The sequence below is a fragment of the Leopardus geoffroyi genome, chromosome B4, assembly GCF_018350155.1.
Source record: "Leopardus geoffroyi isolate Oge1 chromosome B4, O.geoffroyi_Oge1_pat1.0, whole genome shotgun sequence".
Taxonomy (NCBI): domain Eukaryota; kingdom Metazoa; phylum Chordata; class Mammalia; order Carnivora; family Felidae; genus Leopardus; species Leopardus geoffroyi.
This window is the reverse complement of record NC_059341.1, coordinates 134,205,656-134,230,603: the sequence shown is the minus strand read 5'-3', so window position 1 is coordinate 134,230,603 and position 24,948 is coordinate 134,205,656. Positions and strand designations below refer to the sequence as shown.

The 24,948-nt window shown below is 44.1% G+C and overlaps 1 protein-coding gene across 6 annotated transcripts; it reads right to left on the bottom strand.

Annotated features, from left to right (window-relative positions):
- Positions 1 to 4,882: 4,882 nt before the first annotated feature.
- On the bottom strand, positions 4,883 to 23,192 carry ADSL (adenylosuccinate lyase). Of its 6 annotated transcripts, none has more exons than XM_045465925.1 (14): positions 23,014 to 23,117; positions 19,885 to 19,960; positions 18,937 to 19,140; positions 17,216 to 17,260; positions 16,386 to 16,465; positions 12,522 to 12,693; positions 12,264 to 12,310; positions 11,425 to 11,515; positions 10,957 to 11,026; positions 10,663 to 10,810; positions 8,615 to 8,705; positions 7,655 to 7,744; positions 6,719 to 6,895; positions 4,883 to 5,161 (listed from the first exon to the last, which is right to left on the bottom strand). In XM_045465925.1, the coding sequence occupies exons 3-14, from the start codon at positions 19,099 to 19,101 to the stop codon at positions 5,075 to 5,077; spliced, it is 1,263 nt and encodes a 420-aa protein (XP_045321881.1). In that variant the 5' UTR covers positions 19,102 to 19,140; positions 19,885 to 19,960; positions 23,014 to 23,117; the 3' UTR covers positions 4,883 to 5,074. The 6 variants fall into 6 exon arrangements, with proteins under 6 accessions (XP_045321881.1, XP_045321880.1, XP_045321879.1 ...); XM_045465924.1 differs by having other exon boundaries at positions 22,959 to 23,069; XM_045465923.1 differs by lacking the exon at positions 23,014 to 23,117 and adding an exon at positions 20,083 to 20,461.
- Between the last annotated feature and the right edge of the window lie 1,756 nt (positions 23,193 to 24,948).

Below are 24,948 nucleotides of genomic sequence, written 5' to 3'. Positions count from 1 at the left end.
TTGACTCTTTTCTTTCTTGGAAGAAATGAGGGGTACCTGAGAGGCTCAGTTGATTAAGTGACTGACTCTTGATCTTGGCTCAGGTCTTGATCTCAGGGTCCCAAGTTCAAAGCCCTGTGCTGGGCTCCCTGCTGAGCATGGGAACCACTTAAAAAATAAAATGAGCAACTTAGCTGTTTAAGGAACTATGGAATGAATCCCTTTGAGATCTGTTCATTATGTTTGCATTTCTGCTTTATGTATATTTTACTTTTTTTTAAGATTTTACTTTTAACTAATCTCTCCCTCCAACGTGGGGCTCAAACTCACAACCCTGAAATCAAGAGTCACATGCTCCACCGACTGAGCCAGCCAGGTGCCCCTACTTTATGTATTTTAAATACATTTGGCGCGTGCTCTCGCAACCAGCACTATCCTAATTATAACTTTTTAAAGTTTGAAGCTAAATTACTACTTAACAATTAGCATTTAAAGCCATGGTTTTAGACTTCTCAGGAAGTTAGAGCCACCCAGTGAAAGGCTGCATCATTCGTGGATGGAAACGAACTCGAGGCATTCCTGGTCTCTGTTTCCCTCCTGATCTCACATGTGGCCTCTTGAAACCACTATTCTGCTGGACCTTCTTAGCAACCCCCTGTGGGGATTAGGGACAAGGGGGTCTGCAGTAGTTTTCAAGGATCTCTTCAAACTCTTTCCACTCCAGCTTGGCCTGGGATGTTACCTAATCACGGTTTCTGGACCACTATACAAGAGGAGGGCCCAGTAAAAGTAACTGAACATGCAATACCAAGTAAGGCACTGGAATCCGAACGGGCAGGTCATATATGGTTTTGTAAGGCCAAAGGGCATTGTTTATGAGCAGAGAGAGAGGGCCTCTTGTTTTCATCCACCCAAAAACCCACATTTCATTTGACCTTTTGTCCAAGTATTTTCCTATAGATCATCATGTCCTCGGACGTGCTCATCTTGAAATCTGGGCCAGAAACACAGATCAGTTTCTTCCTGAGTTTGGACTTTTCATGAAGGTAAAAATTACCACCCATACTCACCACTTACTCCATTTTCCCCAGAAATTTGGCCTCTAAGAATTTCTCTGTACACAGAGAATTTTCTCTGCACTTAATGAAGAATAAAGTCACACCAGATCCAGAATGGAAAACCAAATTCTGCCTTGACTCCTAGTTTTGTTCCAGATCAGCTAAATTAGAGCTAAATTTTGTGTCAGACCACACCTCTGATAAAGAACATACCTTATAAGTAATGTATATGAATTCCAGTACTTAAAAAGTGTTATAATGACTTAATGTAATTTGTCCTAGATGGGATTCTGGGACAAAAAAAGGAATTAGCTAAAAACTAAGGACTTTATTTGATGGAGGGCCTGGGTGGCTCAGTTGGTTGAGCGTCCAACTCTTGATTTCGGTTCAGGTCATGATTTCATAGTTTATGGGTTAAAGCCCTGTGTTGAGCTCAGTACTGACAGCGCAGAGCCTGCTTGGGATTCTCTCTCTCCCTCTCTCTCTCCCTCCTCTGCTCTCTCTCTCAAAATAAATAAAAATTAAAAACAAAAACAAGTGAAAAAACTAAGGACTTTATTTGATAATGTATCGATATTGGTTAATTGTGCCATACTAATGTAAGATGTGAATAAGGGACATCAAGTATGGGGTATATGGGAATTCTGTACCATCTTTGCAATCTAAAACTATTCTAAAATTTAGCTTAAATAAAAATTGCATTAAAAACTTGAAAAAATACACAAGAGCTGAAAGAAAATAAAAACTACCTTAAATTCATTATCCAAGAAACCACACATTATTTCATTATATAGCTTTCCAGGCTTTTTTTTTTTTTTCTCTCCAACTTTTTACTTTCTTTCAAGTAAGCTGTATGCTCAATGTGGGGCTTGAACTCGTGGTCCTGGAATCAAGAGTCATATGCTTCATCAACTGAGTCAGCCAGGTGTCCCAACTTCATTTATTTATATGCTTATTTATTTTGAGAGAGAGAGGGTGTGCGAGCAAGTAGGGGAAAGATGGTGGGGGGGGGGGGGTAGTAGGAGAGAATCCCAAGCAGGCTCCATGTTTAGCATGGAGCCTGACTCGGAGCTCAATCTTACGACTGTGAGATCACAGCCTGAGCTGAAATAATGAGTTTGACACCCAACCAACCCAGCCACCCAGGTGCTCCCTTACTTTTTATGCTGGCTCATTCCTCATTCTTTGGTTGGTTCAAGTTCAGGATGTACTCTCTTCCATGGCAGGCACACCAAACCAACAGCAGCCTCCTTAAAATTTAGCCTGCTCCCTGACTGGTTGGCGAACTCTCTCCCAGGCTCAAAAATGAAAATGGCGCTTCCTGAGTACCTTAGGTCAGATCCTATGCTATGCAATTTCAGTCAGCTAGTCCTCACATCTGTCCGGGATTTACATCACCATTCTGGAGGCACCTAACCTCTGTGCTTCTACTTAAGGACAGGAAGCTCTCCTGGTTATCAAATGAAATCTACCACCAGCCAGGGGAAGAGAGCAGTACCTAGGTGTCTGACGGCAGCTGAACAGAAGCTGGTTATCCCAGTCTGCCCAGATCCTGATTTTTGGATGGTTCAGACCCTGGAGTTTAGATCACTGGTTAACTGAATTCAATCTAATCTTCAAGAAGGCACGAGTGTTCTCTTCTTAGCCAACCTGCAGCCCACCCAAATGCCCTTAATTAAAATGTTAAACGGGGAAGCCTGGCTGGCTCAGTCGGTGGAGCATATGACGCTTGATCTTGGGAGTGGTAAGTTCAAGCCCTATGTTGGGTGTAAAGATTACTTTAAAAAAATTAATTAAAAAATAAAGTCTTTAAAAAATGTCAAATGGGCAGGGCACCTGGCTGGCTCAGTACGCTGAGCTTCCGACTCTTCGTTTTGGTTCAGGTCACAATCTCAGGGTCATGGGATCAAGCTCCGTGTCCAGCTGTGCTGAGCGTGGAGCCTTCAGATTCTCTCTCTCCTTCTGCCCCTCTCCCCCGTTTGCACACTCTCTGAAAGAAAAAAAACAAACAAAACCCACCCAAATAACCCAGGAAGAGAAACCAGACAAACCACCAATTATTAGAGATCAGAAGTCTGTCATCACAAGACCGCCATTTATTTTTCAGGAGGAAATGTATTTATTTTTAAATGTTTATTGATTTTTGAGGTGGAGGGGAGGGGCCGAGGGTAGAAGAGAATCTCACGCAGGCTCCATGCTGTCAGCTCAGAGCCTGGAACCTGCTTCAGATTCTGTGCCTCCCTCTCTCCCTGCCCCTTCCCTGCTCACACAGTCTCTCTCTCCCTCAAAATAAACATTAAAAAAATTTTAATAAAAAAAAAAATTCATGGTATCCAGTATCCCCAGTATGTCTGGTGTATAACATAAATAAGTTCTCAGACTACAGATACATTGATAGGAGCTGCTTTCTCTTTGGTGGTCCATACTAGAGAAGGAAGTAGATAGAGTGCCTGATCAGAGCCCAATGAGTTAACTCCTTTTACCAGACCTAGCAGTTTCAAACATCCCAAGATTCACACAGGAGGAATAATAAACTTTCTACAAGAATTGAGATGTCCTATGGTTCCACGCTTTCCAAGACTGCTTGCTACATTGAACTGTATTTAGAATTTGGTTTCAAGGATTGTCTCCTATTCTCCAACAGGTTAGGCTCTTTACTCCCGACTACCTTTGATTGTACATGGTCAGAGCCGACTCAGCCTCTTTTCTCTTGCAACATTCCGGTTCCTGACAACTAGGTAGTCTGGCTTCTGATTGAGCTGAAGGGGCGGGGTGAGAATCACTCACTCATAGTCGCTTCAATCCTGGGCCCAAACTGGCCTCAAACTCTCAACAATGCCTATGTGTTTCAATGGTGTCTCTTGGGGCAACAAATACCTAAGTCACTCTTCCTCCTCACAGGGGTATTTGAAGCACTGACAAACTTTCTCCCACAGGATTGAGTGCTCAGACATTCCTTCACCCTCAAAGTCTTCTTTGGAGGTTGGCTCTCAAGTTTCTCTCTGTTCCTCAGACTGGGTTTCCACAATTGAACATAATGCCACGTGGTGGAACCGTAAGACTACAGTGGCTTTTCTGGACACTATACTACTACTAACACATCCTAAATGATCTCACTGGCAACCACTTCTGGTTCATACTGAGTTTAAGCTTAACTTACATGTATCTTAGTTTTTTCTTCTTAGTTTTCACCATATCATTTCAGTCTATTCAGGTTGGATAAAATCTTAGTTATCTTACCAAATGCATGTACTGATTAATTGTCCTAGTTTTGTGTTGTTTGAAAATCTGATAAATACACTTTCTTCATTTTCATCTACGCTCAACGTGTAGAATGAGACAGGGCTAAGGATAGAGGCCTGCGGACTAATACCAGTGCTCTCCTTCCAGGTGGGGGGACAGTCCTAACGCTCCTTTTTTGGCTAAGGCTGGTTCAATCACCTATCAAACTGTGTAACCAGGATTAAAGACTGTCAAATGTCCTGATGAAATCAATAGACCCAATTAGCATTTCCCTGATATATAAACCTTATCATGAGCTCAAATACAACTTGAGCAGAGTAAGCCTGAGAATGTCCTAGAACTCCAGATTTCATTACTTATTCTGGCCAAACCAAGCTGGATGCCAAAGGTATCTAACCATACTGAATCAGAGTCCATGGTGAATCACAGGCCAGGTTATTTTGCTAGACACAGATGAAATTTACCTTCAGAAGAGTGGAATAGGAATTCGCTGACTCCCTCACAATCACGTGAGCGTGTAAAACAACTTAGACTAGTTAGATGATGTGCCTGAAAGAACAAACTATGAACAACTACAGGTTGTGTTGCTGTAGAAAACAGAGTCCAATTCAACGTAATTTATTCCTGCATCGTAAACGCTGAGAAATGGGAAAGCGCCACACCAACAAGAAAGTGCTGTATCAATTTCAGGTAATACGTCCTAAGGTAAAATAAGGCACTAAACTAATGGTTTCCATGACTTGGCAATAAAAGTTAACAAAGCCAACGACTTCATGTTTAATCCTTTTCCAACGCTACAGACATAGTTCTGCTTTCACCTTCATTACACTTTCATATGGTTTCAGCAGGGGATATACTTCCTCTTCCAAGAATCTCTGCACCTGCCGAAAAGAAAAGCAAATGTAAGACAAAAGAAAATGTAAAGATGGAAGTTTTGCTAACGCTTTTTTCAAAGTCAGTTTATATCACTGAGACCTAATTTGATAAAGCTTTTACCCCACCACTGAGTATTTCTTCACTGCCTGTCAGAAATCTCTCCCTAGACAGAGGCAGCTCAACCCACCATGCCTACATGTTTCCCCACAAACGAGCCCAGCCTGTCCTTTCAGTTGGTCTCATCATCGTCCACCCAGTACCCAAGCTGAAATCATCACGGCTTCTTCTCTCATCTTCATTCAACCTGCCAAGGCTCTAACTTCCTGAAGAGCCCTCCAATCTCTCCCCTCATCTGCATCTACCACTGCCTTGGCTCAACGTCCTCATCATCTACTGCTTGGCCCCCTGCAGCAGCTTCCTTACTGGTCTCCAACCTCCAGTTTAAGTCTCTCAAATCCAAAACACCAGTGTGATCTGAGGAGAAATGACAAACTCTTGTCTGTCTCCAACTTTAAATCCTGTAACTACTTCTGGGTACTTGCTACTCCAGCAACAATCAAATGATTGTAGTTTCTCTCCCATGTTGGAGGTCTATCTACTTGCCAACTCCTACTTTTCCCTAAGATTCAGCTCAGATGTCAAGTCTTCCAAGAGTCTTTCCCAACCTCTCCTATTCTCCTTTGTGATCCCTAAAAAGAAATATGCTTCCCTCAACTCCTACAGGTACTGCTTGGTATTATAATGACCTTTTTATAAGCCTTTACCACTAAGTTTTGAGCTCCCTGAAGATGAGAATTATTTTTAAAGCCCCAGAATGAAGCACAGTACCTGAATACATACTGAGCACCCAGTTTGCACTCGTAAATGTTTTTGAATTAGCTCTTGCAGTCTCCAAAAGGCCAAGGGGAAAAATGATAAACATTTACTGAATACCTACCACGCGTCAAGCACTGTGCTAGGCCTTTTAATTCACATAACCACCACCCCATGAGATGTATATATATTTTTTTAATTTATTTAATTATTTTGAGAGAGAAAGAGAGAGAACATGTGTGTGTGCAAGTGGGGAAGGGGCAGAGGAAGGAGAGAATCCCAAGCAGGCTCCATGCTGTCAGCCCAATGCAGGGACCTACTACGTTAACCAAGAAATCATGACCTGAGGTGGACACTCAACCGAATGAGCCACTCAGACACCCTGAGATGCACTCAACCGAATGAGCCACTCAGACACCCTGAGATGCATATTATCCTGTCAGCCAATGAAAGCCAGAAGTCAGGAATGAACCTGACTGATCTGAGGGTAAAACCCAATCTTTGTCCATTATACCACATGCTCCAAACCAAAAGAGAATTCAGAGAAATCCACAGGGGGAAATAAGGCAGTTCAATACAACCAAACCTTCACATTTTAGCCTGCTCTGAATTCTTTCTGCCTAGCCTCATTTTTAACAGACTTCTTATAAGAAACATTAAAGACTGTATTCCAGGTTCTGTGGCCCAGCAGTGTAAAAAGAGGGCATTTGGGGAAACTTCTAGTGCCACAGAAGTGTTCTGGTGCTTACCTGTTGAGATGCACGACCTGTAAAAGAAGAAGGATCCAGCAGACGGTCCAACTGGGAATGAATGGGACTGAAGTAGGCATCAGCCTGGATTCGCTCTATGAGGTCATTGTCACCTCCCTCCTGTTTGACCACAGCAGCTGCCTGCTGGGAAAGCACTCTAATTTTCTCATGGCAATCCTAGGAAGACAGTGGGGCATTGTTGATTCACTTACTAACAGGGCATCTGATCATCATACCATCATCCAATACCACAACTATGCTGTCTATCTATGGCTGGTACACAAAGCCCACCCACCCACTCCCCACCCAGGCTGAGGAAGTTCCCCTCACAGTCTAATTCCATCAAGATCTCAACCCTCCGAACATAACCTAGGATGAACCTGAAGTAAATGCCCATCTTGTGCTGGCTTTTTTTTTTTTTTTTTTTAGTTTATTTATTTTGAGAGAGATAGAGAGAGCAAGCAAGGGAGGGGCAGAGAGAGAGGGGACAAAGGATCCGAAGCAGGCTCTGTGCTGACAGCAGTGAGCCCGATGTGGGATTTGAACTCATGAACTGTGAGATCATGACTTGAGCCAAAATCAGATGCTTAACTGACTGAGCCGCCCAAGTGACTCTTGTGCTGGCTCCTCTAACAGCTCGTGAACCACGTGCTCTGTCGTGCCCACTTCCCATCATTTCCTATTACAAATTCAGACCTTATTCCTTTGCTAAGAGTGGACTTTTCCTACAAGTGATAAAGTGATTCACTTTTAACAAACCAAGTTCACCGTAATCACCCTCCAGAGATGAGCCTGCTCTATGGCAGAATATGGTCACTGTTCTGTACCAATACCATGACTGAGGGCAGATGACAGAAATGCTTTCATTCTTAAGGGAGGAGAGGAGGACTAAAGGTGCCCTTTCAATTTATCCAGGAGCATAAGGGGTTAACAAACCTGGCGGTTACCCCCAGCTTTCACCATGGCCATGATGATGTTCTCTGTGGCCATGAAAGGCAGCTCTTGCCGAATGCGCCGTTCAATTACCTAGAAGAATGAACGAAGGGCTAAGATGCTTCACAGTTACAAAGTCATACACACAATAAGAGATCAACTGTGACCAGCAACATACAGAGAAGGACATGAACTACCATATCTATGAAGACAGAGGGTAGAATGGATCGATTCGATCTGCATTTCAGTTTTCTTTAGAATTTCAAGTATTATTTTCATTTAAAAAAGGAAAAGCAATTTAAATACACTTTTTTTTTTTTTTTTTTTTTTTTCAACGTTTATTTATTTTTGGGACAGAGAGAGACACAGCATGAATGGGGGAAGGGCAGAGAGAGAGGGAGACACAGAATTGGAAACAGGCTCCAGGCTCTGAGCCATCAGCCCAGAGCCCGACGCGGGGCTCGAACTCACGGACCGCGAGATCGTGACCTGGCTGAAGTCGGACGCCCAACCGACTGCGCCACCCAGGCGCCCCTAAATACACTTTTAAAAGTTGCTTCATTGGAAAGATTTATAAAACCTCAACTTTGTTAAATTTCAGTGCCCCACCTCAAGAGCCAAGTATATAACGGGAACAAACCATCTGCCTCAGGTACCTAAAAACAGGCAAAGGAAACAGTCTACTCTGCCAGTCACACCAAGCTGATGATTCATGAAGCTCATGAACAGTTTAAGCCAATTCAAAGTATTTCCTTTTCTCTTTTTTATAAACGTTGTCTATGGATTCCAGAGTTAGTTCTCTAGAGCCACGTCACAACCTGAAGAATGAGCTCTGGTTAGGAACAACTCCTACTGGACTAGAATGCAGATCACCAAACATACTTACTCCAGAGTAGAAGATTATACTCACCCTCCCACATTCCAACCCCCACCCCAATATTTTGCTTTTTAATTGAGGCTTACTTTGGGGTACACCACCAATCCTTCAGAAATGTTCTGCAGCGTATTCAATATAGTATCTGCGGTGAGAAATGCCTCGGCCAAACAGATACGTCTAGAAAACAAATAGCCGTTCAGTTATCTCTTTAAGCAAATATTAATTTCAGTGAAATATAGGGTGTGTCCCAAGAAGCTGCCATACTGACTTCTCACGCTACGTGTACTACTTGGACAACTTCCTTTAATCTCATGACTTTGGCTCTACCCCCAATCTCCTGATGACTCTCAAATCCATCACCCCTTGTCCAGACCACCTGCCTAAAAGCCAGCTCACATACCAAACTGGAGAAGCTCTACCTGGTTGGTCTGTAGGTACCTCAAACCCAAAACTGGATCCAGTCACTTCTCCATTGCCTCCTGCTTACCATCTCAAACCTACTCTTCTTCTCCCTGTGGCTCCCATCTTCAGTAAATGGCACTTGTACCCCATCACCAATCTTAACATTCACTCCTATCAGCCACCAAGGCCGGCCAATCTGCCAGATTTTCTACCCATATGCTTCTTCTCTAATCACATGAGCACCGTGCCAGTATGGACTTCAATTTTTAAAAATAGCCTCCTAACTTGTCCTGACCAGATCCATATCCCCTTAAAACTGGTTCTCCATGGGGCGCCTGGGTGGCGCAGTCGGTTAAGCGTCCGACTTCAGCCAGGTCACAATCTCGCGGTCCGTGAGTTCGAGCCCCGCGTCGGGCTCTGGGCTGATGGCTCAGAGCCTGGAGCCTGTTTCCGATTCTGTGTCTCCCTCTCTCTCTGCCCCTCCCCCGTTCATGCTCTATCTCTCTCTGTCCCAAAAATAAATAAACGTTGAAAAAAAAAAATTAAAAAAAAAAAAAAAAAAAAACAAAAACTGGTTCTCCAAATTGTTGCAGGGTGTTTCAGCAGGCACATATGATTAGGTCACACCCTGCTGAAAAATATTTAATGGCTGACTTCTGAATGGGTTCACACGTCTTATTTTCATAAATGCCTTATTCCCTGGATTACACACAGATCCCAGAGAACTAGCTTAACTATATATATCCTTTTCCACTCAAATTCTAATACAATGCAAGCAAACCAGAATAACGTGACTCTGCTTTAAATAAGTATATATACAGGGGTGCCTGGCTGGCTCAGTTGGTGGAGCACGTGACTCTTGGATCTCAGGGTTGTAAGTTTGAGCCTCATGTTGGGTATAGAGATTATTTAAAAATAAAATCTTTAGGGACACCTGGGTGGCTCAGTTGATTAAGCATCTGACTTCGGCTCAGGGCACAATCTCATGGTTCATGGGTTCAGGCCCCACATCAGGCTCTTTGCTGTCAGTCCAGAGGCTGCTTTGGATCCTCTGTCTGCCCCTCCCCTGCTCACACTCTCCCTATCTCTCAAAAATAAATAAACATAAAGAAATTTTTTTAATAAATAAAAATTTTAAGTAAGCAGAAAACCATGTGCATGTTGGTACCTTATTCACAGCTACAAATTACTTCTGACCCATCTCATACCGAACCACCATATAATTGTGGCAAGACGTCACAGCTGACACCTTACCTACCTCCAGCACAGTAACTGAACTTTTCAGGGCCTACAGAGACCATCATATACTAGCTGTGATCCATAATCATGTTTTACCTCATTGCTTGTCACACAGACTTTACTCCCCCGTGCTACCTACTAGCAACTCCCTCTTCTTTCTCCTGCCTTTATGCTTCTATATATGCTTCCAATCCTGTCTTAAAAGTCTTTTAAAAATGCCTAGATTTCTTGAGTCTTAAAGCATTACCTCCTCTGTGAAGCCTTTCCTGACCCCCACACCTAGACTTCCCCTTAGCTCACAGAGCGTATCTCATACACACTCTGTTCCTACACTCATCATACTTTTCTTTGTATGTTCTTGCCTCCCTGCCAGACTCCATGCTCTGTGGGGACAAGGAGGAAATGCACAGATGCTCAAAACATCCTTCTGCTTCCAGGCTCCTCTTCTGGTCCTCCCCACAACTCACTGTACATGGCATCCCCTTTTACTGACCGATTGGCACTATCATCCAGCGTGCGCTCGAACCACTGCACAGATGCCGTCTGCAGCGGGTCGACGATGAGGGTCATGAGGTGACGGGCAAGGCTACAGCAGCGCTCGGAGCGCATAGGGTTCCGCTTGTATGGCATCGCACTTGAGCCTGCCACGTACAAGGACGAGAAGCAAAGGCAGAGAGACTTCAGAGGACAATGAGTGCCCAGGCACGCTGCTGGGCGAGCTGTCAACACCTGCCCACGGGCCCTCTGGCATTTCTGTGGTGCTCCCAGGTCTCCACACAACACTCACCAATCTGCTGTTTTTCAAAGGGTTCCTCCATCTCCTTGAGGTTTGCCAGGAGTCGTATGTCGGTACAAATCTGGGGGAAAAGGGCCACAATGATGTGCAGAACTCTGGGAGTAGGGGCTAGGCTGATGGAGGTGAGCTCACCTCCCCAACAGATACTGGAGAGTATCTCATTCAGACTTCTCCAGGCTCCTGAAGAGCAGGGATAACAAGTAAAGGAGCATGGAAACACTTCTGTGAAACATAGCTGCAGACAGCACGGAAAGCCGACGCCAGATGAACTTTAATGAGAACGCAGAATCCAGTCCTGTCCTTTAAGACACCTTAAGAGGCTTCACCCACAGGCCCCAGATGGTGAAAAATGAAGTCTGACATCTCTTGAGAGATGCGACTGAACAAAGCTCTGAGGCCAACTCCTTCTGTTTGTGCAAAGCTCTCATCCCAGCCCCACAAACTGCTGCCACCACTCACCTTGTGCACGGATGCCCCCAAGCTAGCCAGCACAGACAGCACCTCAATATCCACTTTTCGTGTATAGGTCTGCCCTGTGATGATGAAAGCCCTAGAAATAAATTGAAAAGAGCCGTACATAAAAATATTTCAAAATGTGACTATGTCAAACAAATGAGCAAAAATCGACCCTGAGCAAAAGCTTGGTCTCACTGGTATACTGAGTCACACGGAGCCCAGATGACCTCACTGATAATCTGCTCCTGGAACAAATTGTTCTTCCACCCTTTTTACTAACACCCATAACCCAGAAGGAAGGGTGGTCCTGTGCACCCGTGTCCTCACAGCCCAATGGAAATGCCTGCAAGAAGGAGCCATGGTGGAGCGTGGCAGCCCTCAAGGGAAATGGTCAGATTTAGATGAATCCATCGGAGACCTCAACATGGGTAAGACTATTTCCTTCTTCCTTATAGATTATCAGAAAACAGAATCTAGACTATACAAAAATAAAACCCAGGAGGTAAAAGGAAATGGGTAGGGATGTCTGAGTGGCTCAGTCGGTTAAGCGTCCGACTTTGGCTCAGGTCATGATTTCACAGTTCGTGAGTTCCAGCCCTGCATCAGGCTCTGTGCTGACAGCTCGGAGCCTGGGGTCTCTTCAGATTCTGTGTCTCCTTCCCTCTGTGCCCTTCCCCTGCACGTGCTCCATCTCTCAAAAATAAAACAAACATTTAAAAAAAAAAAGAAAAAAGGAAACGGGTAGAAGAACAAAGGAAGAAAAAGGGTCAAATTTAGAGGTACACTGAACACGGGCCTTCCATCACTTAACAGGGAAGCCAACACCTTTCCCACTTACCTACCTTTTAAATCCTGCCTTTTCTGTCACTATCTTGTCAAGCTGCTCTACCTTGGAAGAAAAAGACATCCTTATAGAAATCCAGGTGTGACCAGTATGAGAATATCTCAATGTCCTGCCCTGATTTCGATCCCTGATGCCCCTTTCGATCCAAAGACTCCACTCATCCCAGGATCCATCTCTCCGCCCATCCTAGAAGTCAGCTTTGTCCTTGGTGCCCGCACCACTGAGCTTCCATGTCCCCTTGCTGCTCTCAGAATACCTTCTGGTCATCTCCCTCGAAGAGCTGCAGGAAGCTGGCCTGAGTGCCTGTGGTGCCTTTCACTCCCCGGAAGCGCAGGTCATCTCGGACACGCTTCAAATTCTGGAGGTCCATGCAAAGATCCTGAATCCAGAGACAGCAACGTTTCCCAACTGTGGTCAGCTGAGCAGGCCTGAAAATGACCCAAAGAGGACACACACAAGTCTCAAACCAAGGACTTACTTCATAAAAGCTTCACTCCCTCTTCAAACAATTACTGCTACCCCTGGAAAGAGGAAGAATTCAGGTAAGAGACAGAGAGACCTGTCTCTTACCAGAGTGAAGAAGTGTGAGCAAGTGAGCAATAGTTATGATTCAATGTCATTTACAAATATTCAATGATTATGAAACTAAGATCTCCTAACATAGCTCTTTCTTTATCATCAACAGGCAACATATAGGCAGGGACAACGCCTGTTTTGTTTGTCCCCAGGCTTTGGCAAGTCAAATATACTCATGTAACAAACATTTGCCAAATAGCTAATGTGTTCTTGGTTTTGAAAATACCATGGACAAGGAGCACCTGGCTGGCTCAGTCAGTTGGGCAGCCGGCTCTTGATCTCGGCCCAGGTCAAGACCTCATGGTGGTGGAATCGAGCCCCACACTGGGCTCTGCACTGAGCATGGCGCCTGCTTGGGATTCTCCCTCTCCCACTCATGCTCTGCCTCTCAAAATAAACAAACATAAAAACAACAACAACAAACAAAACAGACAAGGTTCCTGTCCAATGGAGCTCGCGTTGTAGTAGAAACAAGTAAACAAAGTGACCATTGATTTTTTTTTATCAGAAATATGAAAAAATAAAATGATGAGGACACTGGAGAATGCCACTCTAGACTGGCGGTAAAGGAAGGCCTTTATGAGGAGACAAGGTTTGATAAGGAAGCAGCCATGCTGTGGACAACAACCCTAAAACATACATAACCCAAGGACTCTTAACCTAACAGCTAATGGCTTTGCTCCCCGTCCAAAGTCTAAATCAATTTATTGCCGGTCTGTTTCTGAACATAAAGTATAATAATGAGAACAAACCGCAATGATGTTGGAGTTTGTTTTTTTTTAATATTTATAAAGTTTATTTTTGAGAAAAAGAGACAGAGTGCAAGCGGGGAGGGGCAGAGAGAGAGGGAGACATAGAATCTGAAGCAGGCTCCAGGCTCTGAGCTGTCAGCACAGAACCCAACGTGGGGCTCGAACTCACAAACTGTTAGATCATGACGTGAGCCAAAGTTGGACACTTAACCAACTGAGCCACCCAGGCACCCTGATGGGGAGTTCTAATAAATGACCTAGCTCATTCCAAATGGATTCTCTCTCCTATCAGGCTAACAGTATGAACCGTGGGCAAACATGAAGGCACATCATGAGACGATATATCCCCAATTTCATGGTAGTTTTCTAGCTAACTCTTGCTAACAAATTACTGGTACAAGCAAAGAAATGAATGGATGGACTTGCATGGATCTGTTCACAGCAACACTGTACACAATAGCCACAAAGTGGAGACAACCCAAATGTCTATCAAACTAAAGAATGGACAAACAAAACTTGGTATATCCACCATTTTGGCTATAACAGAAATGAATGTGCTACATGCCACAATATGGATGAACACTGAAAACACTAAGTGAATGAAGCCAGTCATAACAAGATAAATATTTTATGATTGCATTTAAATAAAATGTCCAGAGGAGTGCCTGGCTGGCTCAGTCAGTTAAGTGTCCGACTTCAACTCAGGTCATGATCTCATGTCATGGTTCAAGGATTCGAGTCCTGCATGAGGTTCTCTGCTGTCAGTGTGGAGCCCGCTTCGGATCTCTGTCTCCCTGTCTCTCTGCCCCTTGCCACCCCCTGCTCTAGCTCTCAAAAAAGAAGCACTAAAAAAACATTTTAAATAAAATATCCAGAAGAGACAAATCCATAGACAGAAAATAGATCAGTGATGGCAAGGGGCTAGGTAAGGGGGGAATGGTAATAACTAAATGGGTATGGGTTTTCTGAAGGGTGATGGAAATATTCTGAAATTATATACTGGTGACTGTAAATAAATCTGTAAGTACACTAAAAATCTGTAAATATACTAAAAACTACTAAACGTACACTTTTTTTTTTAACATTTATTTATTTTTGAGACAGAGAGAGACAGAGCATGAACAGGGGAGGGGCAGAGACAGAGGGAGACACAGAATCTGAGGCAGACTCCAGGCTCTGAGCTGTCAGCACAGAGCCCGACGCGGGGCTCGAACTCACGGACTGCGAGGTCACGACCTGAGCCGAAGTTGGACGCTTAACCGACTGAGCCACCCAGGCGCCCCACTAAGTGTACACTTAGAAAGGGTGAGTTTTATGGTATGTGAACTGTATCTCAATAAAGCTGCTTTTTTTTTTAAGTAGGCACTATACCCAACGTGGGCCTTGAACTCACAACCCTGAGACCAAGAGTCACATGCTCTACCGACTGAGCCAGCCAGGTGCCCCAAAGCTGCTTCCCTTTGACTGCAGGAACTGACCCACACTGATGTGACCTCATGCACCAATACCATTTTCTGAGTGCTTAATGCCTGCTAACCGTGGCAGCAGATACCTCTCTCGTCACGCTACCCCCAGAGGAATACTGGGAGGCCCACAACTCTCCAGTACTCACAGGAGAGGAAGAGGAGTCGTGACTCAGGTAATGCTAGGGAGCCAGCACGAGGCAACATTTGTCATGGCCAGCCCCAACACACCTTGCACTGAGTCCTCATACAATTTCTTCAGGTTTCTGCGACAAGTGCAGGCCCTAACTTTAAGGAAGATTAGACTCAACAGATTTTCCTCAATGTTAGGAGACAGTATCTTCGTCGCCATAGCAATATCCCACCAAGATGTAAGGCGGATGCTAACACACCACTACTCAAATATCATCACTTGAAACCTGCTACTAGCATTCCAAAAATGACATTATCTGCTTTGAAAAGGATTTTATTTGGTAATTATAAAAATACTTGAACATTTTACACATCAAAAATACAAAATAGGGAAAAATTTAATTATCCTATTACCTCATAAACCAGAGTAATTAATATTTACATCTTGGTGTAATTTCTTCCAATCTTTGTACAATTCATATGCTGTCTTTATCCCAAAACAGTAACCTACGCACATTTCCACAATATGAGTCTTATAAGCAGCATTTTAACGGCTACATGTTATTCAAGCTTATGAATATACTATATCTCATTTAATTCTTCTCTTATTGTGGACAGCTGGATTGTTTCCGGTGCTTACTATCATAACCAATATTTTAACAAAGATCTTTGCACGTAAGACTTTTTGCATAATTTAGATTACTTACTTCAGTAGGAGTCTCAAAAACAGAATTACTAAATCAATGAGCATGAATACTTTCAAACGCTCTTGATCCTTATTTCCCAATGTTCCCCAAATGAACTCTCACCAGTATAGCTTTTAAGGTAGGGACCAGGTTCATTTCTCATAAGCATCCTAAGTTATTTGCTTAAACTATTTTTTTAAGTGTTTATCCATTTTTGAGAAAGAGACAGAGACAGAACCATGGAGTAAGGCCAGAGAGGGAGACACAGAATCTGAAGCAGGCTCCAGGCTGTCAGCACAGAGCCCAACATGGGGCTTGAACTCATGAACCACGAGATCATGACCTGAGCTGAAGTTGGACGCTTAACTGACTGAGCCACCCAGGCACCCCTTAAACTATGTTTTGAGTTTCTTCACCTCCAGCTTCCGTGGAGAAGGGAAACTGAAGGAAGAAATGAAAGCCAAATGCATACCAACAAGCCCAAATCCCGAGAAGTAATCACATCACTTACTGGAAATGTGTGAAACCTAAGGTAGGAAGGCTGGCTCGTTCCTTAGCAAAGTCAGCAAGCCGAGAAATCACTCTGGCAAGCTGTAAGAAAGACCATGTGATAGAAACAGGGTGAGTTCAGGGTAAGCTCGTTATATAATCAGGAACTAAACTTTCAGACAATTTAATATAAAATTAGATCTCCAGCCTGTGGAAGGCAGAGACATTACCTTTTTATCTTTGTATCCCAAAATGCCTTGAAGATTTAAGAGCAACCAATGTTCGATCAGTGAGTTGACTATCTAAAAATATCTAAATAAATCATGAACTTATTCTGCACAATTTTAAGACCACTAACATGCTCATGCAGGGAAAACAGGACAAAATCATGAATCTGACCCAATGTCAACAACATGCTGCTGGTTAACTGCCTTTATTAAAAGACTACGTTTTGTTTTTTAAAGGTATTTATTTTGAGAGACAGCACATGAGCACAGGCAGTGGAGGGGCAAAGACAGAGGGAATCCCAAATAGGCTCCACGCTGTCAGCACAGAGCCCAACATGAGGCTCGATCTCATCAACTCTGAGATCATGACCTGAGTTGAAACCAAGAGCCGGACACTTAACCGACTGAGCCACCCAGGGCCCCAAAAGGCTAGATTTTAAAAAGGATTCACTTAGAGCATTTTAACTCAAAAAGACAATTCGTTCTACAGATGAGATATAGGATCATTCACCTGACTAAAGAATAATCTATTTATATTCACATTGCATTGATTTATTCATAAGTGGTGCCCATCTCCTATCATGGGGAATCCAGGGCTAGCAGGAAACTTCTGCCAATTCCTTACCTTTGGCAAAAGCAGGTCAAATGCATTTCTGAGAATAATCAGGTCCTGCAAAGGAAAATGCAGTGGTCTCACATCAAACAGCTTTGCCCAAACAATATTATTACACAATACTTTTTGGCCATCACCACTGGGTTTCTCAGCTAGCCACCTACCTCACTATTAGCAACCCTCTGTGCAATTCAGAAGATGCTAACAGAAGTTGTTCTTTTCAGATTACTATTTTAAAAGCACGTCAACCTAGAGAGCAGTACTTCTGGGATCTCTAAGGAACAAAACCTTTATACTCCTAAAGGCCAATTTATGTGGTAGCTAAAATGACGGGAAAACAGTTACGGGCAAACCTTCTTCCTGAATATTGTGAAAATGTCCAGGTCAACAAGCTTTCTATCTTTCCAAAAGGAGTGCCTGAGTACCTGAGAAGCTTCCATGGGGCACATTCCATTAGCCTTCTGTCCTTTTTCCACATCTACCATTGCTAACAACAACAGAAAAGACATGAACCAGAACATCAAGGTTTAGGAAATTTAAAGCTGTTCTTGAGGAAAATAAGAGATGTGTTTCAGGCAACTCCAATACAAATTGCTGAGCCCAACTTATACAATACAGTGGGTATTCAAAAAAAAGTGTATTCCCCCATGAGAAAGGATTGTTCTTCTTCTATTATGTGAGTAATACACACACAGATGCCTTTTATTAGGTACTACTTGAGACTGAAAGCATTTGGGGCAACTTAAAAATTAGTGGCTTCTTTCTGAATTGGAAGTGTATCTGGAATCAAACTTCTGGTCCCACGGGCGCAGCATGATTAAGAGGACAGCTTTGGAGCCATTCTCCCTGGGCTTGATTCTTATCTAGCTGTGTGACATTAGGCAAGTTCTTCAACTTATCTTTAAGGATCCTCATCTGTAGAGACAGGGATCATAAAGCTAGATCCCAAAGACTGCATATTCTGATTCCATTTCTATGACATTACCAGAAAAGGCAAAACTACAGAGAAAGAAAGCAGATCAACGGTTGTTTGGGTTGGAAAGCAGGAGTGGGAAGTGACTGCACACAGGTACGAGAACTTTTTAGAGTGAGGGATGTGTTGTAAAACTGGAGCATGGTGAAGGTTGAACTGCATAAATTTACTAAAACTCATTGAACCACACATTTAAAATGGGTAAATTTATGGCATGTAAACTGCACCTCAAAGAGCTGTTTAAAAATGGGATAAAAGGACCTTTTTCACGGTTCTTGTGAAGAATACAAGAAGTCAAACACACAAAGTGCTCAGAATAGTGCCAAGCACTTGGTAAATTCTTAGGAAAATTATTACTTTTCATGAAAGATATTACTTTTTTATGTTTGAGGATAAGCTGCTTCTGCTAATTAAGTTTCACGTAAGAATCATAATGTAATTTTCTTTTCAGATGTTACAGCAAAGAGTTATAAAGGACTTCGGAAAGAAAATTACCTTGCCACTAAAACGCTAAGACCTTGGCTTATGCCCAAACAGCCAATGCAGAAACAGTATCTGCCGGTCTTATTTTATGGAGGTCATGAGAGGCTTACAGTTTAGATTGGAAGGATAACAAAAGCAGAAAATTCCTCAGTGTTAAGATACCCCTAAAACTAAAGATTTATGGAGTCACTTCCTATAACTAGACAAAAATCAAATAAAATTTATAAATCCATTATGAAGACCGAGTCCTAAGTGGAAACAAAACACAGGTTCCTACTGTATTATCTCCAACATAGCAGGAGGTGGCTCCAAGGTGAATTATAGCAGCAGCTTTTGGGCAGCAGTGGCCAAACGTGTGCACGTGAGCCATCACATCATGTCGTAACTGTTTCTCTTCCTCAGCTGCCATCTTGAAGTCGATGTTGTCCAGGTTTGATTTCATCTCCTGGATTTGTTCATCTGTGATAGGCAAACCCAACGTCTGCAGAACAGGCAAAACAAAATACCTCAAGCGTCACAATGACTTGAAGTGACACCGAGAAATACATTGGTTCATGTTAGCATTTATGTCCCACCTCCCAATTCTTTTTTTTTTAATTTTGTTTTTTTAATGTTTGTATTTATTTTTGAGACATAGAGAGACAGAGCATTGAGCGGGTAAGGGGCAGAGAGAGAGGGAGACAGAATCTGAAGTAGGCTCCAGGTTCCGAGCCATCAGCACAGAGCCTGACGCAGGGCTCGAACTATCAACCACAAGATCATGACCTAAGCCGAAGTCAGATGCTCATCCGACTGAGGCACCCAGGCGCCCCCCACCTCCCAATTCTTAAATTAAGATCTGGGGCAACTAAAAGAACATGGGTGGGGAAGGGCAAGGTTTTCTTAATGAATCATGGTAAGTTACATTGTAAGTAAACACCAAAATATACAACAATGTACATTTTGCATATTTCAACAACGTAATTCTGATCTTTGTTCCCTTTGCCCTTGTATCTCTTCCTGGCTCACACAGTCTGGTCTTTGGGCTCAAATGTTACCTCCTCAAAGAGGTCTTTCCTGATGCCAATGTGAAATATTCTTCTTATGTGTCACTCTTCTATTCCTTTAGCCTAAATTTATTTAGAGCACTTATCACCACATGACATTTCTTACAAATGCATTAGCCTGTCCCTCCCCCTACAATGTTACTCCACAAGAGAAGAGCCTTGTTGTATTTATTGCTTACCCCTTAGTGCTTGGCATGTAAGTGCCCCAGGTGTGGGATCCAGGCCACAGCTTTACATTTGACCCAGACAGATTTACTTCAAGAAATGAAAATTAACAATGTTGTAAGTGGTTTTGCCAACAAATTACGTACAGCAAATTCAGTAAAACAAAGCCTTTACAGGATATTATTGAGAAAATAAACACATCAACAGCTTACATTCATCCACCACTGGAAAAGTCAGGCCGGCAAAGAGCAGCTTGCAGCCCAGGCAGCTCAGACCCCTGGATCCAAGAGCGAAACATATAGACTGGTGAAATTTATTCAAACGTCACTTGAAATTCCCAAGTCCTGGCCTTGGGAAGGATCTTGCGTCTTAGACCTGTCTTGTCCGAGATGGTGGCTACTTGCCAGATGTGGCTATTTACATCTAAAATGGTTAAAGTGGGGCAGCTGGGTGACTCAGTCAGTTGGGCTTCTGAGTTCGGCTCAGGTCATAATCTGGCAGGTTCGCGCTCCACGTCGGGTTTGGAGCTGATAACTGGGAGCCTGGGGCCTACTTCAGATTCTACGTCTCCCCCTCTCTCTGCCCCTCCCCCACTCACGCTGGGTCTGTGTCTCAAAAATAAACACTAAAAAAAATTGTTTTTAAATAATAATAAATTTTAAAAAAGAATAAAATGGTAAAAAGTAAAAATTCAGTTTCTTGGTCACACTAGCCACATTTCAAAATCTCAGTAGCCACACTGAGCAAAACTGCCTCGAAGTGTCTGTTAGCCAGTAGATAGGACACCTCAGGCCTCCTTCCAAAGCAAAGCAACAGGGGGCAGTGTGGCCAAACTGCTTCTTATCCCCAAGCAATGCATCTTGTCAAAATTCATCCCCCACTCTTGCTTTTCTGCATTCCTGCTAATCTTTAAAAAAATTTTTTTAATGTTTATTTTTGAGGGAGAGAGAGACAGACTGTGAGTGGGGGAGGGGCAGAGAGAGAGAGAGAGAGAGACAGACAGAATCTGAGGCAGGCTCCAGGCTGAGCTGTCAGCACAGAGCCTGACGCAGGGCTCGAACCCACAAACCGTGAGATCATGACCTAAGCCGAAGTCGGACGCTCAACTGACTAAGCCACCGAGGCACCCCTCTCCTAATCTCTTATTCCTCAAATTTTTGTCTTAACTACTAAATTATTACACAGTTCCTGCTAATTTTAAAAATTTTTTAATGTTTATTTTTGAGAGACAGACAGAGTGTGAGCGGGAGAGAGGCAGAGAAAGAGGGAGACACAGAATCTGAAGCAGGCTCCAGACTCTGAGCTGTCAGCACAGAACCTGACGTGGGGCTCGAACCCATGAACCGTGAAATCATGACCTGAGTTGATGTCGGATGCTTAACCAACTGAGCCACCCAGGCACCCCTAGTTTATGCTAATTTTGACACCCTACAAGATAATCCAAACGCAGGAGATTATACCAACATTGTATGCATTTCAGGCAATGTGCACACTGGCCAGAGGAAAGAACACATATTCAGACTCTACATTTCAATTCCAGCTTCATTTACTAGCTGCGGTGATCCTGAAAGTCTGTTTTTTTTTTTGTTTTTTCAACTTAAAAAAAAATGTTTATTTATTCGTGACAGGCAGAGTGTGAGTGGAGGAGGGGCAGAGAGAGAGAGAGAGAGAGAGGAGATACAAAATCTGAAGCAGGATCCAGGTTCTGAGCTGTCAGCAGAGCCCAATGCGGGGCTGGAACTCACGAACCGTGAGATCATGACCTGAGCCAAAGCCGGACACTTAACCTACTGAGCCACCCAGGTGCCCCATTCTGCAAAGTCTTTGAATGCCACTACCCTCATCTATATAACGGAGTACCATATGAAATGGAAAAGAGTACATAACAGTACATGATAAATGACCACACACTACTGATGTCCCTTTCTACCCATTATTGTCTGAGCCAATAGTTTATGAAGTCTCTCTGTGCCTCCATTCCATCACCGGTAAAACATCTGTAAAATAGTTACAGTACAGTGTTATTTTGAGGATTAATGAGGCATTAATATGCCAAGTCTTAAGATAGTGTCTTGGCAGGCATGATAAACGTGTCTATTATTATGTCATTTACACTTTTTGAGCAGGCATGATAGGAGTGTCTACTGTTATGTCACTTAATTTTCTTGAGCACACTGATGGGGAGGGGGAAAATCTAGGAAGCGTTCCCTGTTTGGGGAGTTCCTCTGTACTTGGGTCCCAGGCACATACTGTTTGTTTCCCTGTTTACTGATGCCATTTGAGAAGGCATTGCCATCTGGCTTGTGGCATTTTCCTCTGAAACTTTATAGCTCTCTGGATCACTTTCAGTTTTCTTCAACTCCTCTGGGAAGGCCGCTCTGGAGCTATTTCTGAAAGCGTTGGGCCGAACAGCGCTATATGCAGCTCTTAAAAAAGACACCAGAAAACCCATCTAATAACCCCCTACCCCGATTCTCCCTCCTTAGAGGCAAAGTGCAGTAGAGTGGAGCAAAAACAGTGGCCTAGGAAACATGAATTTTGTAGGGACAGTCCTGCCATTAACCACACTGAGGCACTGTGAAAGATAAGGTGGCTAAGCTCTCACGCTCTGCATTGAACCCAGGTTCACATCCCGGGTACGCTATTAATGGTTCGGAGCAAATAACGCGCTTGGCTATCACCGAGGCTTGATTTCTCCCGTATGATGTGGGGAAAGCACCACCTAGTTTGCAAAGTTTCTATGGGTTAAACGGGAAAAGAAATGAGCACAATAGCACGTAACAAGGGCTCAGGGTCCGTGTTAAGCAGTGTATCCCTGCAGGAATGGCCAAGATAAATCCCTAAAATGACAGCGTGCCTTTCTCGCCGCCTCCTCCGCCTCTAACCCTCCGTGACTCAAAACAAAGGAGGCAACAGGTGTCGGCTCCCGGGCTTCCTGCCCTGACCTTCCTGGAGCCGCAGCTCCTCAGAAAAGGGACACCCGGCCGAAAATAGCGGGGCAGCTGCTCCCGGGGGCCAAGCCCAGGCGCGACGCCGAGCCCCGCACGTGCTGGGGCGGGCCCGGCCCCTCATCCCGGTGGCCCATTACCTGCTCGGCCTCCGCCAGCCACAGCCAGAGCTGCCGCCATGTCCGGAATTTGTACCTGTCGCTAAACACGAAGCACATCTCCGGGCTGGCGTAACGGGAGGCAAGCGGCGAGCGGTAGCTGTCGTGCCCGCAGGCCGCCTGCTGTCCCCGACGATCGCCTCCCTCCGCCATCCCGTGCACGCCTCACCACCAGGTCAGGGAAGAGCCAGCGAGGGCGGGAGCGGAAGCCCGGGGACGGGACTTCCTCCACGCGGGGCGGAACTTCCTCCATTTGGTCTCGCCCCCGGGTTTCCGGGGAACCGGAGCCTTCAGGGTTGTCGGGTTTCCGCTGCTTGATGTTGAGTTTTGTCAAATTCGTCTTCGTGTACAAGAAACGTCATTAGCGCCTCATAAGCTCCTGAGCCGCTGTGTGCCTCAGTGTCCCCATTTGAAGAAAGGTACATTAAGACAGCCTTTAAGATTGCCGTGAGGTTAGAGTGTTAGATCGATGCCTGGGACGCTCAGAAACCCGTGTGTATTGCTATTATTAGTTATGGTTGTCGCCCACCCCAGCTTCACCGCCACTGCCTATCTGGCACCGCACGCAGTTCTGAGGAGGAATGAGCGTTTGTTGAGTTCCAAGTGAGCCCCTCGCACGAAACTGCAGTAAAAACGGATTTCAGCCAGTGCTGGAACTGAGACTCCCAGAAGCCGAGTGTCTTGCTGAGGGTCACCCAACTAGTCACCCGACTTTAGATTTTGCACTTAGTCGCTACGCTGTATGGTTCCCAGCCCACTCCATGCTCGGTCACACCACGACTTGATAAAGGCATTCCCAGCGACCCCCTGTCCTGGAAAACCTCTGTTTTCTCAGTACCTCCTACTTAATCAGTCTAGAAAATGTTCCCTAATGATCCCACTCTTTTCTCTGGTTGACCAATAAAAATAACAACCTCTAACATCTGTGAAGGGCTTATTAGGTATCAGGCACTCTTTTTTTACACGTGGTCTCATTTCACCCTGAGGATCCCGAGTGCCTCGAGCAGTATTAGATGAAATAATACAAGTAAAAGGGCGCCTGGTTGGCTCCGGATTTGTACGTTTGAGCCCTACATTGCGTATAGAGATTACTCAAAAATAAAATCTTAAAAAAAAAATACAGGTAAAGCTCTTGATGCAATGCACAGAGTAATGCTCAATAAGTGGTGGCCATTATTATGATCCCCATTTTGCAGGTAGCAAAACAAAGGCGTGGGTCGGGTGATTGTCTTGGGATTGTTCATGTGGAAGGGGGAAAGCTAGGAGTTATATGCAGGCAGATAGGCTTCAGACACCTGGTTCTTAGCTCCAAATGTTCCCCTTCCTTGATGCTACAGTAGCAGGCATTATGCCGCTCTGAAATAACCAATTTTGAGTTCCTCAGTAGAAGGAGACCTCCCCGGGGAATTCCACTTTGAATATCCAGCTTGTTTGCTGAGGTGAACTCTGCTTTGCCAGTAACCATGATACTTCAGGGATGTTAAAAGTTGCTGATTAGGGGGTGCCTGGGCTGGCCCAGCCAGTATGCGACTCTTGATTTCAGGGTCATGAGTTCAAGCCCCACTTTAAGTACAGAGCTTACTTAAAAAAAACCAAACCAACAAAAAACCAAGTTGCTGATTAGATCCCAAGGCTTCAAGATCGTGCTTTGGACAATAATTTCTTTTCCTGTCACCTTTCCATTTCTGCTTTCATTTATTCACAGATTCACTCACAGCCCTATGGAACACACTTCTGCGATCTCCTAGATGATGAATGACCTGACTTCTTACAGGCCTCTCATAACTCTCACCAGAGTTCAGTGGTTTTTGCTTTCCCAACTAATGGCAAACTTGGTGGGGGCAGAGATCATGTCTGTCTTGGTCACCATGTCCCTGGCACCTAGCACGGAATCTAGCATAGTATAGGTGCTCAGTAAATGTTTCCTGGATGAATGAATGCTGCCAAAAGGAGTCTAGCACAGAGAGAGAAA

Bases quoted from the DNA above. Each gene is read 5' to 3' on its own strand.
- ADSL (XM_045465922.1), bottom strand. From the start codon at position 23,129: ATGGCGGAGGGAGGCGATCGTCGGGGACAGCAGGCGGCCTGCGGGCAC. The intron at 11,516-12,263 runs GTAGGTAAGTGG...ATTTATTTCTAG, and splicing joins GAAAAGGCAGGATTTAAAAG to GGCTTTCATCATCACAGGGC. The intron at 6,896-7,654 runs GTTTGTTAACCC...CTGTCTTCCTAG, and splicing joins AAGCTGGGGGTAACCGCCAG to GATTGCCATGAGAAAATTAG.